At 40.2% G+C, this 17,260-nt stretch overlaps 1 protein-coding gene across 12 annotated transcripts in view; it reads left to right on the top strand.

The window, feature by feature from the left end:
* The window catches only part of FGGY (FGGY carbohydrate kinase domain containing), a 332,123-nt gene that overhangs the window by 266,937 nt on the left and 47,926 nt on the right, over positions 1–17,260 (top strand). For all 12 annotated transcript variants that reach the window (XM_034778551.1, XM_034778550.1, XM_034778547.1 and 9 more), the window contains 5 exons: positions 1,170–1,277; positions 3,857–3,918; positions 8,029–8,176; positions 10,509–10,583; positions 14,856–14,976. In XM_034778551.1, the coding sequence (XP_034634442.1) occupies positions 1,170–1,277; positions 3,857–3,918; positions 8,029–8,176; positions 10,509–10,583; positions 14,856–14,976 (514 nt within the window). The remainder of the gene's footprint in view (positions 1–1,169; positions 1,278–3,856; positions 3,919–8,028; positions 8,177–10,508; positions 10,584–14,855; positions 14,977–17,260) is intronic.

Raw genomic sequence — 17,260 nt, 5'->3', positions numbered from 1 at the left:
TTACTTAATTTCATGTTACTCTTGAGAATCATCTGTAATTTAAGATGATGGCTTGAACAGACTATTGTTTGTGGAAAAACCTTTCTGCGGATATGTTTACTAAACGTATGATACCCACATACCAATAAGTTTTGTCTAGTGGGCGCGCCTTAAACTTTAGCAAAATCTTCTACTACTAATACTTAAGTTTTGACCCTGCTTCTATTGAAGTCAATGGGAATTTTGCATTGCATTTACTGGGAACAAGACTGGGACTTTTATTTATTGTGTGTACGAACTATGAAGTAAAGAAGGGTCATTCCCTATGGACCATGAAGTTCCACGTTGAATCTCAACTGTGAAAATTTACAGGATGTGCATGGTAGGACTGGCCACTGAGACAGGTGACTAAAATTTAGAGTGGGTTTAATCAGTGATCATTGTCTGATCACCATCTGGCAAAGGGAACATCATCCAATTAAAAAATTCATTGAAACTAGGATTGTCAAGCAATTAAAAAAATTAATTGTGATTAATTGTGTGATTTAAAAAATGTAATCATGATTAAACAGTAATAGAATACCATTTATTTAAATAGTTCAATAGTTTCTACATTTTCAAATATATTGATTTCAATTGCGACAGAATACAAAGTGCACAGTGCTCACTTTATATTTATTTTTGATTATAAATATTTGCACTGTAAAAAACAAAAGTAATAGTACTTTTCAGTCACCTAATGCAAGTTCTATAGTGCACTCTCTTTATAATGAAAGTTGAACTTACAAATGTAGAATTATGTAAAAAAAAAAAACTGCATTCAAAAATAAAACAATGGAAAACTTTAGAGCTCACAAGTCCGTTCAGTCCTACTTCTTGTTCAGCCAATCGCTCAGACAAAAAAGTTTGTTTACATTTGCAGGAGATAATGCTGCCCGCTTCTTGTTTACAAGATCACCTGAAAGTGATAACAGGTGTTTGCGTGGCACTGTTGTAGCCAGCATCACAAGATATTTATGTGCCAGATGCACTAAAGATTCATATGTCCCTTCATGCTTCAACCACCATTTCAGAGGACTTCCATGAGTGTTTGCAGAATCAGCTCCAAATTGCTGTCAACTGTTAGCCCTTGAAATACTGTGTCAAACAGAGGGCAACGAGAATAACTAGATTTACTGTTGTCTTTCCAGATAAGTGATGCTCCCATTTTTGTGCCTGGTGTTTGGGGTCCCTATTACTCAGCCATGGTGCCTGGATTCTGGTTGAACGAGGGAGGCCAAAGCGCTACAGGAAAACTGGTGAGACTGCAAAGGCACAGACAGCTTCTTACTAAAATCTAGGGACCGTTCCTCAGCTGGTGTCAATCAGCATAGCCCCACTGAAATCAGCAGACCTATTCCAATTTACACCAGCCGAGAGGCGGTCTCAAACCTTGTAATAGCATAGTAGCAAATGTGCTGCAAACAGCACTACACGCTTGGCTGCTTGGGAATGGTAACTAAAGCCTGTTAATTTTGATAAGGGTAGACAGAGGCTATTGTGTTTGCCCCTGGCATGCAGGAGTTGGGGAATCCTAGAATATCAAGGCTGGGAGGGACCTCAGGAGGTCATCTAGTCCAACCCCCTGCTCAAAGCAGGACCAATCCCCAGACAGATTTTTGCCCCTGATCCTAAATGGTCCCCTCAAGGATTGAACTCACAACCCTGGGTTTAGCAGGCCAATGCTCAAACCACTGAGCTATCCCTCCCCTGCAAAATAGTGGGGAAGGAGGCTTCAAGAAGCTCCTAGCCCCACCACCCTGGTGCAGAGCAGAAGCCCTGAGCTCCCCTAAACAGTCTAATAGAAAGAAAACGGGGAGAGCATCGAGGGCTTCAAGAGCTGCACTTTAACTGCAAAAGAGCCACGTGTGGCTCACGAGCCACAGTTTGCCCACCCCTGCTATATTGTCATGTAAATCTCCCCCGTGTGCAAGGAGTGTGACTTGATATACAGATACATAGGTATCAGTTTAATTTGTTAATAGATAAAAGGCTTGACTTTTCTCAGCTCCTAGTAGGCACTTGCTACCTCAGAGGATTGGGTCCTTAAGGAGGACTTTGGAAACAGATATTTTGGGTAGGGCCTATCGCAAACATTAGCAGTAACCTTTGTTATATTGGGGAACATTTATATTTATCAAGATATTTATCAAGATATTTCATATGCTCTTTTTCAGATTATATCTCTGTGTGTTTTGTGTGTATATATAGGGAGAGGAAGTGTGTATGTAAAATAAACACAATAGTGGATGCTTGGTTGTGTCCATTATAGTTAAGGTTGCAAAGCAGTAGCCATCATAACATCCTGCTTTCACACACTTCTCACTTTCTGGGGGAAAATTCATATTTGGGGATTATGTTTTTATTAGTTGATCTCTGGATGAAGGAGAATTTTTTTTTTTTGCAGTTTGAACAGAATCACTTGAACCCATTGAGAGTTAAGCCAAAATGAAATAAAGATCCCATTCCCTTTAAAATGTTATAATAACACTTTTCTATATGGGGCTACCATAAAACCTGCCAAAGTTTGAAATTTGTAAATAGGCCTAGACCTCGCACCACTGGAGACTCTGCTTGTCCTGGTGAAAAAAATGTGTTTGTTAAAAGGAATTTCTGAGTCTTTGAACTGCGTTTTCAGAATGAATAGGGAAAAAATAGGGAAATATTGTACAATATTATGTTCTGTTGTATTAACCGAGAAATAAGATGCAATCACATAATTTTGCATATCCACAAGGGGGCAGAGGTAAGTTTACCTTAACTTCGGCATTTCTTGATTTCTAAGCATTTAACTATGCAAACCTTATCATTGCATTAATAGAGATTTTTTGTAAGTAAAATGTGTTCATTCACATACACACGCAAAGTGCATAACCACATTTTATTTATTTAGATCCCATCAAACATTTTCTGGGCAGACTTGCACAGTTCATAATGACCAGTGTCAGCCCTGAGTTGGCTTATTCTGATGTTAACATTTCAATCAGCAAACCTCAATCCAGCCCACAGCTTTGTTTCTAACACCATTTACATTTTTATAAAAGCCTTTCTTTCATCTACTACACAAACTCCAGAGGGAATCAAGATGTATTTAGTTCTTTTCCTGTATACAGATGTGTGTGCATAGTTAAAATACATTGTATTATACTATTAACACCCAGGCACCCAAACTAATGAATATTAATGAAACTTAAATACCTGTCTTGACTTGCTGCCTGCAGGTCTTGCCAAATCATTCGCCTATATATTCAGTACTCTGGGTAGCCATAGTGTTGCCTCATTACCTTTACGGATGCCTCTGACAAGCACTATGGACTGGCCACAAAAGCTGCTAAATTACCATCTTGAAATTCCACACGATCCTACACAAGGCATTGGTTTGTGTATAACACTAGACACCTTTCCCTGGAGGGTCCAATTCACATGTCAACTCTATGTAGGGTAAGTCTTTTTTAACCTTGAGTTAATTGATTTTCATGGTGAGGAACAAATGTTCGTGTCCTTGAATAAACACTTGTGGAATATCCACACTTGCCATTACAAATGTGTTGGCTACTTCAAGCTAATGGGCAATCAATTATTTGAGAAGATATAAGTTTATCATTCTGCTCATTTTTGGTATATCACTGTTAAACTTTTTGAGCCGAATCCTGATCCCACCGAAATCAATGGGAGTTTTGCCATTGGCTTCAGTAGGACCAGGTTTTAGTACTTCATGAGTAAGCTGGAAGCTCTTTTGTCATTGTAGAATGACAGAGTTTCAATATATTTTACCAGGAAATAATTTTTAAATTTAATGTATTTTAATCTGGTTGTTTTTCTTTTTGTTCTTTTTCAGATAGATCATGTAGTCCGAGGCCACGTTGCCTTCCCAGAGTTACAAGCAAAAGCCGCAGCCAGGTCACCACTCTTATTTCTTTATCAAAACATCGGCCTTACAACAATCATTTTGACACTACACTGTACCTTCATCCCTGTACTGCAACGTTCCCATTTCAGGACGTGGGGATCAGCCAAGCTGGCTGTGAACTCAGTCCCCTGAGTCTGAACTGATTGGAAGTATTTGCAAAGGCTTCTGTAATGATAATTCAGGGTTCAAAGCTTTAAAAACCTAAAATATTCACCCTTAGGTTAAAATACTTACCCAAATGGTATGGCTGGCCTTCTGCTTTGCATATCAGTCTTCTTTGTATCCAGCCCAATATGTCTCTTGGCAGCACAATATATTCTCCATGCTGCAGACCTGGGTGCCTAGGGCTAGTCATGCCTCATACTTCAGAGGTGATGTTGTCAGGCTCCAGGAATGAGGTTTAGCTTACATTGCACTATTAGGATAAATCTGCTATATGAAAGAACAGCTAGTGTATGAAAAAAAGACTGGGACGATAGTGTAGAGAGAAATGCAAACCCATCATAAAGGGATAGTTAAAACCAAGAGATGGATCACCCCAGTACCAGCCACGTTTTGCATGAGTGCAGCGTGTCTGCTCAAGGTGTCTGCGATTCTAGACTAACTCTAATACTGCATTGAATGAGAAAACACAGTTTACACAATGCAAAATCCTTGAGTGCTGAGGTAGAGAGAACTTTATTTCTTTATGTACTGAATGTAAGGTGATATAACTGTCCTGTGTGATACCATGTTGCCTCTTTAATTCTTATTTGAGGCTCATGCAGTTAGTAAAACTGTGCAGGAGAGTGTTGGTAAAGAGGGTCATAATATTTTATATGGTTAATATACCAATGGTATTTCTATAATGCTTTCCAGACACTGCCATTCTAATGATATGTTTTCATAGCTATAAATTTAGTAAACAAGCCACTTATAAATTCACCCTCCTCCCCGTTTCCCCGAAAATGGGTAGCATTAAGGGACTAACTTAAACTGACAGAAGCCAGGAACTTTGCATTTCAGGTTGAAATTCCATCCCAAAGACATCACCTTGTACCTAGCTATTACAGCACATGTAGCCTAAAACTTCACCCACTGTTATGAGGCGTCGTCACGGAGAACTATATCAGTGGAAACAGCCAAATAGAAGGAGATTTTAGTGCAGAGTTTTGGTCTGATTTTCCTGTCTTTTCTCAAATTAAGTCAGATTCTTAATATTAACGGAGGGTCTTGTTTTGGTTTTGGGGGTTTTTGATGGGGAGGGGATGGGGAGTTATTTGCCTACAGATCTCCTTGAAGTATTTTAGGGGGGTCTATTCTGATATACTGGGCCTGATTCTTCACCTTGTGTTGTCATTATACTGTCCAGAGCATGTAAAGTGGGTATAAAATGCCAACACATCAGAATTCTCCATTCACATGTCTGGTGGCATTTTAAACCCACTTCACATAGGTGTAAATGACTATACAGGGTGCAAGGCCATAAAGAATCAGATCTGTTTTGTATGATAATACCATATAGGTGGTATTGAGATAGTAAAACTCCATGTATCCAGGCTAGAGTGTGGACTCAAGGTGACTTTGTGGTCTAAGCATCAGAGCTGAAATACCTCATCTTCCTAGAATCACAGGTTCTAACCCCGACTGACTTGGGTCATCCTGTCATTTTTCCATGGTGCACATTCTAAATTCCATGTAGTTTACATTGTTTGGGTCCCTCTGTGATGAGACCTTGAAAAACAAGACCCTCTCTGCTTGACATCATAGGTCCTCTGGCAGATTTTGTAAGAGCAGTGTTTTGCCCTGGTGTCTTTGGACAGAATTTCCCTGTCTTCCACTAGTGAGCAGTGTGCTGTTTTGACTGCTCTTCCCCCACCTTAGAGATGGCTGCTTTTCAGTAGTGATGTATGTTTGTAAAGTGCTTTGGGATCTTTCAAGCAATGGATAATAATAATATTTGGCAGTTCCTTCCATCTGTGGATCTTAGGCCTAGATTTTCAAAGGTATTTAGGGGCCTAAAAATGCAGGTAGACACTTTTGAAAATCCCACTAGGTGCCTAATTCCCATTGATTTCTGAAATCTGGCCCACATTACAAATATAAACTATTATTTCAGAGTAGCAGCCGTGTTAGTCTGTATCCGCAAAAAGAACAGGAGTACTTGTGGCACCTTAGAGACTTAGTCTATATCAGAGACTTAGTCTCTAAGGTGCCACAAGTACTCCTGTTCTTTTTGCATAAACTATTATTGTTATTTGCTTAACTCCTGTATAATTTTTAAATGTTCAAAGAAGAGCCATAACCTTGGGCTTTGTAAAGCCCTAGGTCCCAGGACACGATGCCCAATCCAACTGCTGCTGAAGTTAATGGATATCGTTTCCTTTTCTTAAATAGAAGTTGGATTGGCTCAGAAAATTAGTAGCCCAACACTGTCCAGTGGGCTTGGTTGACAAGTAGCACTGGTAAGCTCTGCCATTCATTCTAACCCGACATAGAGTTTTAAGGCCTAGATATATAGGAAGAGGAGGGTGTAGACATGTAGTGCTAGGGATATCTGCTTGCCTGAGAAGGCATGGTTAAATGTCAACTTCTGCTACACAGGGTTTGTGCTCTGGAATAACTTCTCCCCCGGGAATCCAAGTAACAAGAGGGCCAGATGGAAGCTGGGAAGTAGGATAGGCCTCATGTTTAATGAAGTTGCCCTCTTCCTTTTTCCTTCTCACCCCATAAAAGCCGGGCTTCTACTGGAACTGCAGTGACTGGTTATTAGCAGGTACCATTTATAATATGATCTTTAGGGAGGCAGAAAATAAGGCCACAATATGAAGAAAAGAATCATTGTAACTTTCAAAATTATCATAATTCAGTTCCAGGAAGGTACAGAAAGCACATTTAAAAGAATGTGAATAATGACGTGAATTAGTTATTTTAATGTCTTCCAAGTGTACTTCATTTTGAATGATATTCTCTGATAGCACACACATGGAAAGGTATAATTGAAAAAACATGCCGCTGAATGGCTGAATGCAAAGTATAAAAATACAGCTGCTAGGAGGTCAGAAGTCAATGTGGTAAAGCATATGTCAAATTCCCTTAGGGATCTCATTAGTGCACGATTGAATATACATGTAGAAGCTAAATGAATATCACTGTTTTGGATCTACAGTAAATGAGACAATGGCTAATCAATTGTAATTAGGGTGGATGCTATTATTGACCAAGATGCCTGAAATTAAATGCCCTACTCTGATTTCTTAGGAGCCGAGACCCAAAATAAAATTATAAATCTGTTTATGATGGTACAAGAGGTTCTGGTGGGTTTTTTTTAGAAGGATTCTAACCATAATTGCAACATATTTTAACTGGAATATCACTAGTGCCATTGCAAGCCAGAACACTGAAGAGTTCATCATTAATCCCACAACCATGGCTGGCCCAGGAAAAAGGCACTTGGGTAATGTGGAGATGGGTGCATTATAAGAACTTAGAGAAAACTAAATTTAGGGACCTTAGTCAGCTCCTCCCCTGCAAAGCAGCATCTCACTGTCCCCATTCTCCCCTCACTGCTTTGTTTTAATTATACCGTATGCTTGAATATTGGTCTCGAAAACTGAAAACTTTAATACGAGGACCTCTTGATTAACAACAGAAATTACTAACATTTGTAAAGGGATTTTATTTTCATTCCTCTTTGGGAATCTTTTTTTATTTCTTCACTCCCTCTCCGCTTTCATTTCTCTCGTTGCGCCATTGCTTTCCCTCTTTGTGTTGTGGGCAAGCCACCATAATGCCAGTCAGCTGCAGTTTCAGGACTGACCAGCAGGGGCATTGCACAAGGAGTGCTGCTGCTACTGCTTCTGAAGGTCATTCATCTTTCACTGTCTGCCCACCTCCCTGCCCACTGTGGGAACTCAGTCATTCTACTGGCTGACAGTGGAGTTTAATTACCCCCGCTCTCCATTGCCATATGCCTGGCAAGGAAATGATTCTCTCTCTTTTAAGTTTGGCTTTTGGGCCCCTTTGATGGTTTTCTTATATTTGACATTAGAAGTGCAAATGTTTTATGTTCACCGAATAACCTCCCTCCCCTTTTCTTTCCCAACTTGTTTTTCTTCTAGTGCTCAAAATATATATACATACTTGAACAGTCACCTGGATCTGATTAAGAAATCTTTGCCTGTGGGTTTCCTCACTGTTGATTTACACGTTTGGCCAGATTTCCATGGTAACCGATCTCCCTTAGCAGATCTGACACTGAAGGGCATGGTAAGAAACAGCCTGTCTTTGCAAAAAGGTCAATTCAGAACAGAGGGGTAAAATTAATAAAAAAAAAATTGGAAGGAGCATTTTATTTTAAACATACTCCTTCCTAGTCGTTCAGACTGTCCCACAGGATTTGGGTTTCTTGCTGATAGTTGTTGTTGTTGAAATTAACAAGTGTTTTTGCAGCACACCACCGATCAGGATACTTCTAATATCTCTAGTGCCTCATTTACTTGCTGAAAATACTAAGAGGTACATCTTCCATCCAGTATCTTTACTGGCAGTCATATTTTGGAGAACTAAATGGTGCCACTCATTGTTTTTGTGCACTCACCAGTCTGCTTAATCTCGCATTCCCCTTGTGGAATTGGTGAGTCTCAGTCCAAAACTGGAAGGGTGTATCCAGAGACTAAGAATGATATAAAATATTGCAAGGAATGATTTTCAAATTTTCAATCATTTTGCTGAATAGGCGTATTACACTATTTCAGTTGCTTATTGGTCACATTCATCAGAAGCTGGAAAGCTCCTGTGTAATTATTAGCCACGGGCATGCAAGCACTGATTTAAAAATAAATACATAAACAAGATACCCTCTGAATTTTTATTCATTTTCCAAAACTGAGCTGAATCTGATCTTGATTTGAGGTTATGAAATGTTTCTTCTGGAAGGGCTGAAATACTGTGAGAAGAGCAGTTTTCACAGTATTTCAATCTAGAACTTGAAGCAGCAGAATTAGGAAGCTCATGAAAGAACCTCTCCTGGTGAGATTTTCGGCACATGTTGTCTCATGAGGTTCACATAAACAGCCACACATTTGGATGCTTCTGCTAGCTGAACCAGATGGAGGCAGACTAGCTGGATCGCATATTAGGATGTTATTGTACAAGACCGTGACTGAACAGGTGAATAGGGTATAATCTATGTGACTTTAAGGTCTGATATCTCTTGAATCATAATGATGTATAGTTCTGATTTGTTTCCCAGGTAGTTTGTGTAATAACGCACCTTGAAATGGTCCCTGGTCCCTGAGAGCAGACAAATAACCCCAATAGATCATCTCAGTCATCAGCATCCCTGCAACTGAAACTTCAAACATTTTGGGGAGGGAGAGTTCACCCATAATTACTGCTACTAAAAGTGGGAGGGTTCATACAGTATACTGGGGGGAGAGGTTGGGGAGCATTCAGGTGATAAATGGATAGATCTGTACGTTCTTGCACAACAAGATGAGGCTGATAATTTGAGTGTTCTTTTCTAGTGGTTTCAAAACTTTTTTCTTTTTCAACTATTGAACTGAAAAGGATGGCACTTGTTGATCCTGATTAATGACACAGGAATTCCACCTTGAATCATCTGTTCTGAGAAGACAGCAACATGCTGAAATATATTGTTATCATAAAAGGATTTACCTATTTAGCTACCCTTCAAAAGCTGTGAAGAACTTTAAGCCACTTCTTTACTGCACGTAAAGATATATACAAAATAAGTTCCCACCTCAGAACTGGTGCCAGGGGAACAGTGATATGCACTTCATTTCAATTGGCACTAATACTCACATTGTTTTTCAGAAGTCATACCTCTAAAGGGCATCACTATGAGCTGTAATTATACCAGTAATTTGAGTAAAACTATTAAGGCTAAATTCTGCTCTTAGGTGCACCTGATTATCTTTTGCTGTGGGAGTGACCATGAATATTTTGATCCTTAGTTAAGCTGTACTGTTTTCCACAAGAAATATGTTGTACAGGAGGGTCATTATTCCCCTGATTTGAGTCTCTTATACAAATGCTAGCAACGATAGTGCATCTTTTCTGCCACATTTAGGGACAAAATTAGGATCTCACTTGTTCTGATACAAGTCCAGAGTAACTACACTGACTTCAATAGAAGGAATTTGGATTTATGCCAGAGTAAATGAAATCATAATCTAATCCTTAATTATTAATTGTCTTTCAGTGGAAGGGCACGTGGGAATTTTTTTTTATTTTTTTTTTTTACTGTGTTTCATTTTATAGTACTAGACTAAATATACTCCCAAGGAATATGCAAGTCTCATAGGAAAACTGTATTGGTGAAAGCATAACACGTAAATCCCTTACAAAATGATATTTTGTTCACTGTTTCTTTGCAAGGGCAAAATCAGTTTCTGTGGTTCTTACCCAGATCGGGAGTAATATGTTTAACGTAACAGTATGTGTGCAGCTCACAAAGACAGGATTAAAATTTGCATTTAAACGTGTAGCAACAAGAAAGCATGCCTTATGTTTCACAGAAAATGCTGAAATTCCACCTCTGCTAGATTTGAACATTTTCTTCTTGTGTTCCACGCAGGTTGTTGGACTGACATTGTATCAGGGCCTTGATGAACTCGCTCTTATCTACTTGGCCACAATTCAAGCCATTGCTGTAAGCCATTTTAAAGAGTCTGCTTTTTATAAAACCATGAAGGACTTACTTAAAGGAATTGCACTCTGTGTCAGACTGCAGATTGATCATGCCCTCCTGTAAAATAGATTTCTAATTACAAATGAACTCACCAAATGAGTTCTTAAAGGAGCAAGATAAACATCACATGTATGGAGAGGATTGCCCCCTCCCATGGAAAAAACCCTGAAGGACTCTTTGCAGGGAGGAAAATTCCCTAGAAGAGTTTTCCTCAAATTGTTCTGACAAGGCAAGGAATGCTGGGTATGCACCACTATGGAGCCGCCTCCTCTTCTGTCTGAGGTGAAAGATGTGTAAATACAGTCCAAAAGGAGATGGCAAGTCCATAAGGAGGAGAGAAACATAGGCGAGGTCTACATTATACATTTATATCAGTGTAACTACGTGGCTGAAGGGTGTGAAAAATCCATGCCCCTGAGCAATACAGTTATACCAACCTAACCCCTGATGTAGACCGTGCTATGTCAACGGGACGACTTTCCCCATCGACATAACTACCTCCTCTCTCAGTAGAAGCTCTCCTGTCAGCATAGTAGCATCTTTGGTGAAGTGCTACAGTGGCGCAGCTGCAGCATTTTAAGTGCAGACTTGCCCTTAATCTCTCCCAAACTTAGAGGTACACTTCTGCATGAACCTGCAAGGTGCAGCTCTGTGCGGTTCGGGAGATATGCCTGGTTGTGAGAAGTTGCCATATGCCATATTATCCCCACCAAACCTGCAGGGTCGTGGAGGGAGTGCTTTCCCCAGGCGCACGTCAGAGACTGTGCGACATGGGGCGGTGCTGATGGTGTGGATTGTACGGTGTGGTGCTACTAGGCTGGGAAAGGAAGCTTGTGTAGGGACAGGGCCCTGAGCCGCTACAAACCTCTCCTTCCTCACCCCTGTAGTGTGACGTCAGTAATTCTGCAGGCTGACACTCCTGGCATTTCACTCCTCCTGCAGTTTTTCTGTTGCAAGGCATGATGTTGACCCGTGTGGATGATTTATTTCCCCTCTCAACGCCTACCCCGGTTTATGTTAAAGTAGATGGAGAGACCACCATACCTCTACATTAAACAAACAGCCACAGATGTCCATTAATTATGTATATGGTGCAGGTATGGGTGTGGATATGTGGGTGTGATTTTACTGGAATAAATTTAGACTTTAGCCCCACTTTTCCCCAGTGACTTGATTAAACAGCAACAAAAAAATCTTTGCTAGAGTGGATCAGTCAGCTTGTATTTATAAATATATACTCCCTGTGGTTCACCTATCTATATGTTTGTCTGTCTTTTGTACTGGTCCCTATTACTGTAGTATCTTCACACCTAAACTCTTTACTGATTTCTGCCTATTTCATTACAAAACTATACCGCGTAAGTGTAAACATACATCCCTGCAGGTACAATGTGCATAAGACAGGGACTGGTACAGTGATGAAATTAATGATCTTTCCAGCTGTCATGAGATAATATGGCCATGTTTTTCTGCCATCCTTGGAGTTAACACTGGCCGTTGTTTTCTAATGGGGACAAGGGTTTATGGATAACATAGATCAATATGGCATGCAAAATCCCAGTGTCACGCCACACCGTCTGGGATAGCAGCATGGGCAGATGCGGGAAATTTACTGTGAATTACGTATCTGATGTGTTAACACTCCTTCAGCAAATCCTGATCATTTAATCTGAGCCTGAAATTCATTAGTGCTGACTATTGACCCCTTTCAGCTGAACATAATTGTGATATATTGGGTGCTTTAATACAATACTATGATTTAAATATAATAATGTGTGTGTTTTCCTGATATTGCCCCATTAAAGAGGCTGAAAACAAAAACATGTCAGTACCTAATGCGTGCCCTGTTGTTATTTCACACTAATGAAGTGGACGCATTCTCTGTTGGACATCCTATTATCTGATTGCTTTGTTTCATATACTGCATTTTAACATTAAGTTCAGTATCATCTTTTTATAATGATTTTTTTGTCTGTGATACAGAATATCAAGATAAGTTATACACTAAATTTCTCTTCATGGTAAATTAATACACACTTGCTTTTAAAATTCCATTGAAACAATAGGCAATCATAATAAATGGATTGAGGGAAATTTATGCCTGCCCTTCCTGATTATCTTTATTATATACAAAATTAGTTTTCAAAATTCCCCTCCCCCTAATTTTAGCTTTATGTTTATTATGTAACCTTACAAGGAAAAAAGTCCTGTACCACTCATTGACTTCAATCGGAGCAACATCAGACATTAAACCCAACATTAGCAAACGTGCAAACCTTGTCAAAATCCAAGTCATACCCATGGACAGTTAATCTCTAGTTTTCTTTACAATGGGAGATTTTTTTAAAATAAAATTTTGCATTTCAAGCCCCTCAATTTGCATATTCTCTAATTTAAGATTCAATTAGTCCTTCCCACCCCTCCCCACCCTCACCTCCCTGAGTGGAATGTCTAGTTGTAATGTAAATGTCGCTGAATAAAATTTTCCAGGCAGGTAAACACAAAATAATTTTCACAGCATGTTCTTTTTCAAAGTATTTGGTGTGTGTGTGTCTGTGTCTGTGTGTTGGGGGAATTTGCTAATACATGTAAATAGCAGAAGCTGTGAAAGAGAACATCTATCCTCTGGCTGCTCATGTGGCAAAATTCAGTACAACAGTGAGACTATTGTGAGCATAATCAGAAATATAATTGTCATCATCAATGCCAGTTCTTAGGAGAGAGACTCTTTTTAGAGTAGTTTTATTTTTCTAGCATTTAAAATCTTCACTGTATGATTTGGAAAGTTAGCCCTCTGTGTCAATAGGGAAGTGACCGATTTAATCAGCTGGGCTAGTGGCTGTTTTAGTTCATCATAACCACTTTGCCTTTAACCAAACTACATTTCAAGGCCGAGCCAAAGTTGTGCCCGCGTTTCGCAGTAAACATCCCAAATCTGGTGTTACTCAACTGGTCTCAGTTTTCAGAAGCAGCCCAAAACTCAAGCTGGCACTTAGATAACAGCCCCCTGGTTTAAAAGGGATGGTGCTGAAGCCCAAACAGTTTAAGTGATGGTTCTTTGACTTGCTTTCCCCTTAGTCTGACAGATCCCAACTTTATTGACCTTCAGGTCATGCTGCAAGGCTCGTCTGTGCTGCAAGGCTTTGTCAGAGGCAGGAGGGCTACGCAAATGGGAGGGGATGGTGGCGATATCTTAGCTCTGGCGGGCTGCATCTGGCACTGTTTGTGTCTCCTGGGCGCCCTTCCTGCTACTTAATTGCTTTCTCCTGTCACTTGCTCTGTTGGTCACAAACAGCCACTCCTCAGTGTCTCCCCTTGATTTCTCCTGAGCCTTCACGGCCTGGTTCTATGCCAGCTCCAGACCACTTTCCTTGCCCTTTAGGTTCCCAGCCCCTACTCTGTCCAGCTGTGCATACAGACAGCTATCAGGCCCTGATCCTCCTACAGCCAACTCCCAAGGTGCTGTTTTCAGCTGCTGCCCTCGTACATTCCTTTCATTTCTAGTTCCTCATCCCTAATGCTTACAGTATGAGTTTTCCTGTTCCTGGTCACTGTGGATCATACAATGTACCTTACTGACCTGAGTATTGTGGAGCTCAGCTGGAGTATTGTGTCCAGTTCTGGGCACCGCATTTTAAAAAAGATGTGGAGAAATTGGAAAGGGTCCAAAGAAGAGCAACAAGAATGATTAAAGGTCTTGAGAACATGACCTATGAAGGAAGGCTGAAAGAACTGGGTTTGTTTAGTTTGGAAAAGAGAAGACTGAGAAGGGACATGATAGCAGTTTTCAGGTATCTAAAAGGGTGTCATGAGGAGGAGGGAGAGAACTTATTCACCTTAGCCTCTAAGGATAGAACCAGAAACAATGGGTTTAAACTGCAGCAAGGGAGGTCTAGGTTGGACGTTAGGAAAAAGTTCCTAACTGTCAGGGTGGTTAAACACTGGAACAAATTGCCTAGGGAGGTTGTGGAATCTCCGTCTCTGGAGATATTTAAGAGTAGGTTAGATAAATGTCTATCAAGGATGGTCTAGACAGTATTTGGTCCTGCCATGCGGGCAGGGGACTGGACTCGATGACCTCTCGAGGTCCCTTCCAGTCCTATAATCTATGAATCTATGAATCTATGATAAACTAAGTCCCTTCTCCTGTAGGCCTAACCCTTGCCTTCACTTAGTGCAGGTTTCTTTCTGAGTAAGTTTTCCATGTTCATCAGGCTTTTTCTGTCTTTAAAGTTGGGAACAAGACATATTTTGGAAACTATGCAGTCTGCTGGGCATCACATCAGCACTCTGTTTCTGTGCGGTGGGCTGAGCAAGAATCCCCTCTTTGTGCAGATGCATGCTGACATTACCGGTAAGTTAGACAAAGGAAACAGGGAAAAAGAGGACAGTAAACGACTTTTATTATTTTAGGTGGCTAAAAACTTTGTGTTTGGAAAAATAAATACACCCAGTATATGGAACTCTATTTTGCTGGTTGGCCAAAAACTGTGTAATGCAATGTTACTTCCTGAAAGACTGGATTTCCTGAAATTTAAAGACACTGGAATAACACAAAGATATGGTGTAAACAAAGGTCCCTAATCCATGTTATTAGCAAACAGAGAACATAGAGAAACTGTCTATGCAATTTCCCACTCTTAGACCTTGTTCTCCGAAATCCTTATAGGACAATACTATAGACTATTGAGAATTATAACATTTCTATAGATTTTTTTAAAACCAGCCTATAGAATTGTATAGCAGGGATTTTGTTTACTATAAAATTCTGTAAGTTGGTTTACACGTTCTATAGAAATTATTCTTCTGTTAAATCAAATGGACCAGATCCTCAGCTGAGAATCTAGCCATGTAAGTTTTTAGAATAAGTTTTAGATAGAACCTTTTCAATTTCTATAAAGCCCCCTGTTGGTTTCATCCCATTTGAATTCTATAGGGTTTTCCCCGGACCTCAGTTGCTTACGTTGAACGTTTTCTTGATTATACAAAGCCCGCATAATCAGAATTCCTTCAGTATCTCAAGTTATTAAAATAATTTAGGATCCAATCCTGCAGAGCTTGACTCCTGAACAGAGTGTCATTGACATTGATAAGGTTTCACATTGATGTAAGGACTTGTATATGTGGATATATTTGCGGGAGCAAAGTCCAAGCTTGCAGTCTATTTGTAATCTCCATTTCATCTTTATAGGTTGGGTGTCTTTGAACATCTGTAAGTCAGTTCAATATGTTTTCTTTAAAAATGTAGAAAATAACGTCATTTAGTTAAGAGACTTCAGAAAATCTGTGAATTGTGTGTGTTTTGGGGGCATATTTCAAATTAAGAACAGTCAAGATGTTTTGGATCCAGTATAAAGCTCAGATTTGAGGAATTTGGTGTGCAGATTTGCATCACTCTGACATCAAAACAGACATCCTACCTTGATGCAGGAAAAGAGATGAAAATCTGCATCATGTAATTATATTAAATGAAAGCAGAAACAGAGAACCAGATGACACAATGGTCGTTGACCTAGGCTAGATATATACGGTATTGCCACATTGGTGCTTTCTATTTGTCAAATAAGATTTTATCAAGTCCACGCCTTCCCTTATCTGAATCAAAAGAAACATATGGTCAGTTTCATTGCAACTAGACTTGGAATAGAAAGCTGCTTTCTGATGTCTGAAATAAAAGATCTATTAATAGGTATTCTTGTTAAAATTTAAACTGGAGTCCTTTGACCATAACTAATGGCTAAGTACAATTAAGGACAAAAAGGCCTTTTTCCACTCTTGGAATACCCCCATTTGTAAAATGTGTGACTAACAAGGGATGTCAAAGTTCATCTGACTGAAATGCTCTTGCTTCTGTTGAACTCATTAGAGCCTATCAGATAAAATAACTAACATTCCTGGATCAATCCCCCATTCTTTCAGGAAAAGAAAAAAATTCCGAATATGTTACTGTTAGATACAAGTGCCATTACTCAGCCATGTAGACTGCCAATTGATAATTTCAGAGATGGCTTAAAAAGCATCAGACTCTTGTTCAGCTGGTAAGATGAATATGTTCATTCTGAGGGCACTTTAAGAAAGTATGTGGTAAAGTTTTAAAGCACACTGAAAGTTGCCCAGTGCTTCAAAGCTCTACAAACACTGATACTAGGAGTAACATTTCTTTCTAGTGTATCTGGAAATATTCAAAGGTCCAGGCCCAGATTCTGAGCTGTGGGTGCAGCTCAAGAGGGGGAATATAAAGTGACCAATCCTTAGAGTGATCATACATCCCGTTTTGGCCAGAACAGTCCCTTTTTTAAGCGTTATTCTGGCTGTCCTGACTTTTTGACAAAAGTGGGCATTTGTCCTGTTTGCTCTTGCCAACTTGATCAGTTGTCAGCTTTTGTCAAAAAAAGTCAGGTGTGGCGGAACATGCCGGGGGTGGGAGGGCGGTGATGCTAGCCCTGCGCAGTGGGGGAAGGCAGGGCTCAGGCAGGGGGCAGGCAGAGCTGGCGCAATGCCAGACCCCGACTCGCACGGGGGGCAGGCAGAGGTTGGGCAAGCAGTGACCCCAGCATCCCGCGGGGGGCATGCAGGGCTAAGGCGAGCAGCAACACCAGCCCCAAACTCACACGGGGGGCAGGCAGGGCTTGGGCAAG

Source organism: Trachemys scripta, chromosome 8 (genome assembly GCF_013100865.1).
Source record: "Trachemys scripta elegans isolate TJP31775 chromosome 8, CAS_Tse_1.0, whole genome shotgun sequence".
In the NCBI taxonomy this organism is placed as follows: Eukaryota; Metazoa; Chordata; order Testudines; family Emydidae; genus Trachemys; species Trachemys scripta.
The sequence above is the reverse complement of the archived record's forward strand: the minus strand, read 5'-3'. Positions and strand labels throughout refer to the sequence as shown.